Raw genomic sequence first — 8,552 nt, 5'->3', positions numbered from 1 at the left:
CTTATACAAAGCTTGAAATAGGAAGTGTATTACAAAAAGAGGGCAACCATGTGTAATTTGCCATTTCTCTTATGATGAAAACATGCTAAATAATATATAAATAACTCATATTTTTAGATTGAAGGGATGTCTTTGAAAAAATGTGAGAAATGAATAGAAAAGATAGACTTATTTCATTTTAAGAAAGAACTCATGCAAGGTGATAACTAAGTCTCAACTCTTCTTATTTAAACACATGAACATCATATATGTACATCTAAAAATAATATTCTAAGCCTCTAATATCATGTATTTGAAAGAGAAAATGAAAGAATGGATTGTGTTGTGGCTTACTTGTTTGCCTAAGAAAGGTGTTGTGCAATAATTACTCACCTTTCTTCCTCCTCCTCCAAAGTTCTTACTTTCTATCCTCTTCCCCTCTCCCTAGTTGAAATATAGTGCGCGTCTGCATGTGTATGTGTTTGTTGTGCCAAAAGTGTTGAGGGAGGTGGTGTATTTGTAGGAAAATTGTGGTGCAAGGTCCTAATTACCCTTTGATTGGAATTGAATGGAATGGACTTGTATTTAGTTGAATTGTAATGAAATGAGGGGTGATTAAGAAGATTAAGTGTGATCTACTTAGGATTAACCGTTGCTTAGTTGGTTTGGAACTTGATTGAAAGGTAGGTACAAGACAAACACACTTAATTTATGGTCTTTGGTCAAAAGTCTTCCATGAATTCATGAAATTGGTTTCAAAAGTATTATACAAAATCTCCATGGCCATGTGCTTCAATTGACTAGGGTTTTTGAAGGATTTTTCATTTTATTTTTTTGTACAAATTCATCTTAAAATAGTGTGGATGTTTTGTGAAAAATATTATTATAATGGATTGTACTTTTATATATATAAAGAAATGATTTTGAAGCTAATGTGCAATTTTAATAAAGTGTGAGGACATGGGCTCAATTGATGAATTCAGATGTCTATTTCAAGTGTAGGATTAATTAAATTAGTAATAGGAAAATAATTCGGTTTAAGTTGCTTCCACTACAGGAAAAAAGGGTTACGGTGGCGTTTTTTTAACGACGTTTTTTTAAACGTCACTGTTATTAACATTTAACGGCGTTTTATAAACGCCGCATATTCTTTTTAACCAAAACGGCGCCGTTTTATAACAGGAGGCGTTGAAAAACGCCTCCGAATGCGGTGTACCGCACGCCTCTTCTCAACCCTTATTTTGTATCTGGCCCTCTCTCAACCCATACGCATACATCATTTTATCTGAGCCCCCCCTCTCTCTCTCTCTCTCTCTCTCTCTCTCTCAACCCTCTCTAAGCTCCATCGAAGTAATTTCGAAGCTCCATCGAAGCTCTAGATCGAACCGATTTCGAAGCTCCGTTGAAGATTCAGTGATTTCCAGCGAAGATTCAGATATTCGAAGCTCCATCGAAGCAATTTCGAAGCTCCGTCGAAGCTCCAGATCCAACCGATTTCGAAGCTCTGTTGAAGATTCAGTGATTTCCAGCGAAGATTCAGATATTCGAAGCTCCATCGAAGCAATTTCGAAGCTCCATCGAAGCTCCAGATCCAACCGATTTCGAAGCTTCGTTGAAGATTCAGTGATTTCCAGCGAAGATTCAGATATTCGAAGCTCCATCGAAGCTCCAGATCCAACCGATTTCGAAGCTCCGTTGAAGATTCAGTGATTTCCATCGAAGATTCAGATATTCGAAGCTCCATCGAAGCAATTTCGAAGCTCCATCGAAGCTCCAGATCCAACCGATTTCGAAGCTCCATCGAAGCTTACAGAGCGAGACCACTTCATCATTCTTGGCTGTGATGGCCTGTGGGGGGTATGTCATCTGTCCACTATCTCTTTTGCCTTCATTTTAAAACTATTTTGACTTTGTTTTGTGCTCCAAATGTCATGATGATGCCTTCTTTGGTGAAACAGATGCAATGCCTGGAGGAGAGTGCTGAATCCCCGAGGGAAAGAAGTTTAAAATTTTACAAAGGATGTCGGAAATACACGTGAGTACATTTTTAATCTTGTCTCTGAACTTTTGCCTGATTTACGAATTCAACTTTTCTTTCATATTTTTTAACTTTTTCTTGCAATTGCCGTATATCTTTGAATTTCGATTATATTTGATTTTATTTATGTATTCAATCATTCATTTGCATAAATTTGATATGTTGTTGCTTCAATTTGATTAGGCACCATTAATTGAACTTCAATTTATAGCTGTTCCCTATGTTAAGATGTTAATGTCATCTAATTTTCAACCATAACTCTGTTTTCAGGATAATATGCTTCAATAAGTTGGTGTTCTTTTTCCCCGGATGTTCTTAACTTTTTAATATCTTTGTTTTGATGAACAATTTTGGTTTGAAAAAGAAGTGAAACATATTAGATAGGAATGAAATTGAGAGAATGAACAAAGTTTACATTAGCAAAAATCTAATTTTCTTGTTATCCATGTGATCTTGTCCTTGGCTAGAAATTCTGCATTATGTTGTTATTGATTTTCAAGGGAAAGATATATTGATTCTGCACAAACTTTTGTTAGTTGGATGAGTTTGGCTCCTTTGCCTTCCAAAGAAAGTGAAGAGTTATTGATAGGTTGTTGATTTGGGTCGTTTATGACCATCATACAGATACCAATTCAAACTAAGCCTTATGTCCCAATCAAGTATGGTTGGTTACATGAATCCTTTTTTCCCATTATGTTGGTAAAATATTATCAAGTTAGTGTATTTTATGGTAAGTGATGCTGGTGTTTCTGTTTGTTCTTTAACTTGCAGTGAAGGACTTGGCGGGGGATATGATGGGGACATTGCTTTTGCCAGTGCCCTAGAAAATTTTGGTGGAGGGCATAATGATCCAATTAGTGTGGCTTTCGGAGGTATGTCTAGATGTTGAAATTTTTTCTTGAAAGTTGCCTTGGGTAGTGAGTTGGATGCAAGTTGGTGCATTTATAGTCATAATACATACTCTAGCTTGTTCATGTTGGAACCTTTTGCATGACAAAGTCTTTATTTCTTTTTAGGCACATGAGGTATGAACAACCTTAAAACAATATGACATTCTTGAGCAATATGTATGTTGTTTATAAAATTTGAGTCTTGGATTGAGGGGACTAATTTGTGGAAGTGAATAAATAGACTCTTATGAACATCATAAGAAGTTTTGTCTATTGATCTTATGTTGGACTTTTGTGTTTCTGGAATCTGGATATTGGAATTTTGTGTTAATTATGAAAATATGTTAAAATACAAATTCAAGCTTGTACATGTAGTTGAAGCATTGTTTCATGCTTCAATAGTCATAATTTGTTATGCTTGGGCATGTACTTGGACTTTTATGTGGATAGGGGTAGACCGGGTGGTCAGAAGTTCACCAAAGAGTGGCAAAACATGTTAGAGGCATCGGAGACAAAGGCGATGACTGGAAGAGACATAGAGCAGTCCAACCAAGAGAGAGAGAGAGAGAGAGAGAGAGAGAGAGAGAGAGAGAGAGAGAGAGGCAGTGGAGAGCTCAAAGTACTGAGCTCGACCTGAGATAATGTATTCTACCTTTGTTGTAATTAAAGTATCACCTTCTATATATGGGATATGAGCCTATGGTCGTAACTAGATATCCAGAATATTTGTCATATTTACTGGTAGGATGACACACTGATTTTGCGATTTGATATGTTAGCAGTGGCTTAATGCATTTCAGAGGCGCAAGTTAATAAAGTTTAAGGCTGATTTGCATCTGTTATTTGTCAAACAAATGGAACCTCCTCTCATCTGGAGATATGGAATTTTCAAACTTCGCATAATTAAATGATAATGAGGTCTTAACAAGGAAGGTGGAATTTGGGTAGAAGTATCTATTCAATTCAAAGTAAAATTGGTAAATACCACCAAATATGAAATGGCTACCTGATAATCAAACCTACCTTTTTTTTTCAAGCAGCTTCCATGGAATAAAACCACCACTGGCCTACCTGTCAATCAAACCAACCTTGTTTTTGTTTTTGTTTATCAAATTCCTAAATAGGGACCCAATGCAAAGCAAAGCCACTAATTTTATTATACCCTTTGGATAATAGATATATAGGTTATCTTCTCTTGTTCTAGTTTCAAAATTTTTGTATGTTCTTCAAAACAAGCCACCATAGACTCGTAGTTTCCAAAAACAGAACACATTTGGGAGTGTTTTTGAAATGGGTTTGATGGGTGAGAACCTAACACAGATTGTGATACCTGTGGCTGCTTTAGTGGGGATTGTGTTTGCTTTGTTTCAGTGGTTTTTGGTGTCAAAGGTGAGGGTAATTGGGTCTGGTTTGGATGGATATAAGGACAGGTTGATCGAAGAAGATGAACCAGAGGAGGGTATTGACTCTGAAGAGGCTGTTGCCATGTGTGCTGAGATTCAAAATGCCATTTCTGTTGGTCAGCTCTCTCTCTCTCTCTCTCCATAAGTTCTTGTGCCTTGTTGCATTGTGATTAATGGAATTCAGCATGATTGATTTTTGGTCCATTTGACTTTTAAAAACTGCTTTTCAATTAAATCAATTTTTTTTTTTTAAATTTTAATCTTTAGTTGACTCTTCCAATTTTCATTCCTTTGTTTATTAAGTTTTTAGGTGCTTTTAGACTACAAGTCCCTAATAAGTAAAAATAAAATAAAAATTGAAAAAAGACAACTGAAGACCAAAACAACCAATAATGAAGCTGGTTGCAGACGTAAAAGGATGAGAAGTAGGATTTCTGACATGAGTAATTCTGATTTTTTTTTGTTTGTTTGTGTTTTGATCATAATTCTGATTGAGTACAATAATTTTAGTACAAGCTAATCATTTTAGAATTATGCAAAGATGTTTGAGCATGGGGTGACACAGTTGTTATTGACGGTGCTGGTGACAAAGAGGCCTTGGAAGAGAGATGTGAACAGGTATATGTTGCTTCATTCTTCGAAATGTGAAGCCCTATTTGCCTGTTGAGTTTATTCTTGAACTGTTGGTGATTGATTGACCATTAGTTAATTGAAAAGCAATAGCAAAAAAGTAAAAAATAAAAAATTTCTTCTGATCCTAACTTCATTATGCTACCTATCATTTGTAATTACAGATTAGGTCGGCAATTGATTTGAGCACTTCTGATTATGACAAGGAGAAGTTGCAAGAGAGATTAGCTAAGCTTTCTGGTGGTGTTGCTGTATTGAAGGTCTGCCTCACTACAATGCAAACTTCTCAGGCTAGCTAAGTGCCTGCTTGTTTGGTTTTGTTTTTGCTTTTGCTTTTGTTTTTTGCTTTGATTTTGTGTTTTCAGAAACAAAAACAATGAAAAGTTCAAAAACCTCCATTGTTTTCATTTTTATGCGAAGACCATTTTAAAAAAATTTCGAGAACATCTTTTTGGTGTTTCTATAAAAATGGGTTGTTTTCAAAAAAATTCCTGAAAACAGTTTTTTCAGAAAACACAATATGAAAACAAAAACACAACCAATCAAGTTTCTAATTCTCATATGCTGTTATCATTGCAAGTGAAGCAGTACCCCTGATAAACACAATTATGAAACTTGTTTGTTTGATTGCACAGATTGGAGGAGCAAGTGAAGCTGAAGTTGGTGAGAAGAAAGACAGAGTAACAGATGCTCTAACTGCCACAAAGGCAGCACTAGAGGAAGGAATTGTACCGGGTAGGGAGCTTCATTTTAATTGGCTTTCTCTGAATCTCTAGTTTATCGTAAATGGATAAAAAGATTGACAAAAAACACTTTCTTTGCAGGTGGCGGAGTCGCTCTTCTTTACGCATCAAAAGAGTTGGACAAACTGCCAACAGCCAACTTTGATCAGAAGATTGGTGTTCAAATTATTCAGAATGCACTAAGGTCTGAAAGTTTTCGTTTATAACCATTAATAAACCGAAAAGGTCTTTTAGAATTATTTTTTATTTATTCATTTATTTATTTTTCCATGTGTTGTGGGTCTCATTAAAATACTCGAAAGCAGCCATTTCTAGATCACTCATTTTGTATTATCGCAAACTAATGAGCCTCTTCTTGCTTCAAACCTGTAATCAAAAGATAGCAGCTTTGAATACTAACCAATTTTCCATACAAACGGTTCAATTCCATTGCAGATGCCTGTGCATACAATAGCTTCGAATGCTGGAGTTGAGGGGTCTGTTGTTGTCAGGAAGCTATTGGAGCAAGACAACCCTCATCTTGGGTATGATGCAGCCAAAGGTCCGTAGACCACCTTGGATATCATCTTGTTTCACCACATGACTGCGAATGTTATTTTCAGCTTGTACTAAAATGATTAGCTTCTGTTTCTGTTGCACGATCAGGTGAATATGTAGATATGGTAAAGGCCGGAATTATTGACCCATTGAAAGTAGTTTTAGATATGGTAAAGGCTGGAATTATTGCATTCTAGAATTATGCAAAGATGTTTGAGCATGGGGTAATTCAGGCATGCTAAAAATCTGTCAGGACATCAATTAAGGTGTTACCTTCTAATAATAGTATAAAATATGCCCTTATATATGAATTTATGGGTTTTGGGATTTGTGAAGTAAACATTTAATTCCGTACTCGTCATTGAAATTCTTTGTATTTTCTTTGTGATATTATGTGCAAAATTCCTCTTATTAAGGGTAAATAAGTAGTATAGATTATGCTGAACATGACGCTCATAGACTCATAGTGTTTTATTACCTGTCATGATTAGTTTAGGTAGTATGTGGTAGAGTTTCTAACAGAGTGCACAATGTGATCTATCATTTATGTTTTTGGATGGAATGATAGCTTGACATGATATGAGAGCATATCTGCAATGTAGCGATAGCCAACATTTGCAGTGTAGTTAATGTTCTTAAAGAATCGTGGAAATCATATTTTATTGTCTTTTCTTTTTGGTATATTTCAACATACACACATCTCTCTAATCTAATGTTTTGGAGTTTCTTATTCAATGTACTCTGAAACTCTGCTACAATTTCATTTACTAATAGCATAAATGCCTTGATCTATGAAAATAGTCATAACCTGTTTTATTCTCCTCTTCCTGAAGCTCATGTTGTCATCTTTACTTCTCTTAAAATTTTCTACTGCATCATTTATTATTTTCCTTCATGTTAAATACAATTGCATCAGCAATGATATGTGCATAAAAGTTTACGCACACAGTATCCACCAATGTCTCAAAATGTACAAATCGCTGCATTTTGTGCACACAAACTTTCTGTGCGTGTAGGGTTTTGCATTTTTATACATGTCAAATGATGAAGTTTCATTTTGTCATGAGAACAATGGTGTTGGTGTTCTTGTTGCAACGACAGATATTCACAAGGCTAATTCTATTCTCTCAGGTTGGAGGACACGAAAACTATGGAATCAAAGACGAATTCCATTGACAGGGCTGTTGCTAACCTCATGTTTAGTAAGGTGGATTCGGGTGGAATAGATCTCCTCGCTGCAGTGTCATCCAAAGAGGAAGCTAAGGGAACAACCAAGCAGTGCAACTACAGCTTGAATCAGCCACAACAACCTCATTGGCATCACCACACAAGAAGTTCAACCGGTGATGTCGAAGTTCCAATCTTCGGTTAAATGAAGCCACACTTGTTGCTGCAGCAAATAGATCCATGCAAATTTCTCAAGCACTATATTGTAAGCACTATGTAGTCGGTACATGCTGTCTCAACTCAACAGAGATGCACATTTCAGATTTCATGGAGTACGTGGACCTCTTTAAATGTGTGTGTATATATATATATCAAAGTGGTTTGTATTTGTTAACAGGATGTGAATTCTTGATGCATCCACTCAATTTTGGTTAGCACCTAAATGAGTTATATGTTTCTGTTAAATTGATTATTTTTATTTTAATTTTGTTTATAATTTTTCATCTTATTGCATTTTTTTTTATTTTTAATTTTGTTTTTTATTATTTTAATAAACATCAATTATTAGTTCTTAATAATTGTTTATGACAGGTATTTTTTTCAACCATATAAAATTAGCACAACTTCAAAAATAAAAAAAAAATAAAAATAAAGGCTATGGCGGCGTTTTTTGAACGTCACTATATCCCTATTCCAACGGTTAGATTTTTAAAATGTATAAATATCTTTGACGGCGTTTTCAAAACGTCGCTAAATGTCATACTGACGTCACAGTACAGTTAGGGTAGGACATTTGGCGGCGTTTTTAAAAACGCCGCCTATACTAATATACCGACGTTTTCCAAACGCCATAAAGCTATAGCGACGGCCGCGTCTTCGGCGTTTGGTACAAAACGTCACAAAAATAATTAGCGACGTTTTCAGTACCTATAGCGGCGTTTTTAAAACGCCGCTAAAAGTCGATTTTCCAGCAGTGCTCACTACAAATTTAAAAGGAGAATAGTTGAACGAAAACAATGAAAATAGAAAATAATAATTTTTAGCGATCAATCTATAATTAGGGTATTAATTAATGAATATTGGAGTGTTTGAAATGGTTATTATGCTATTGGGGTCAATTAGGGTTTGCACGGTTTGGTCTAGGACGCATTTTTGATTCTAGAGT

At 35.4% G+C, this 8,552-nt stretch overlaps 1 protein-coding gene across 1 annotated transcript; it reads left to right on the top strand.

Moving 5' to 3' along the window:
* The first annotated feature begins 1,822 nt into the window (after positions 1 to 1,822).
* Positions 1,823 to 7,733, top strand: LOC145823835 (chaperonin CPN60-2, mitochondrial-like). Its single transcript, XM_082923361.1, has 9 exons — positions 1,823 to 1,836; positions 2,789 to 2,889; positions 4,253 to 4,426; positions 4,876 to 4,928; positions 5,105 to 5,200; positions 5,576 to 5,675; positions 5,765 to 5,867; positions 6,119 to 6,224; positions 7,352 to 7,733. The coding sequence occupies exons 1-8, from the start codon at positions 1,823 to 1,825 to the stop codon at positions 6,135 to 6,137; spliced, it is 660 nt and encodes a 219-aa protein (XP_082779487.1). The 3' UTR covers positions 6,138 to 6,224; positions 7,352 to 7,733.
* Positions 7,734 to 8,552: the final 819 nt, after the last annotated feature.

Source organism: Camellia sinensis, chromosome 4 (genome assembly GCF_055761805.1).
Source record: "Camellia sinensis isolate YWXY chromosome 4, ASM5576180v1, whole genome shotgun sequence".
Taxonomy (NCBI): domain Eukaryota; kingdom Viridiplantae; phylum Streptophyta; class Magnoliopsida; order Ericales; family Theaceae; genus Camellia; species Camellia sinensis.
The sequence above is the reverse complement of the archived record's forward strand: the minus strand, read 5'-3'. Positions and strand labels throughout refer to the sequence as shown.

Coding starts and splice junctions, on each gene's coding strand:
- LOC145823835 (XM_082923361.1), top strand. Junction 2,890..4,252: donor AATTAGTGTGGCTTTCGGAG/GTATGTCTAGAT, acceptor TGGCTGCTTTAG/TGGGGATTGTGTTTGCTTTG. Junction 4,427..4,875: donor TCAAAATGCCATTTCTGTTG/GTCAGCTCTCTC, acceptor GGGGTGACACAG/TTGTTATTGACGGTGCTGGT.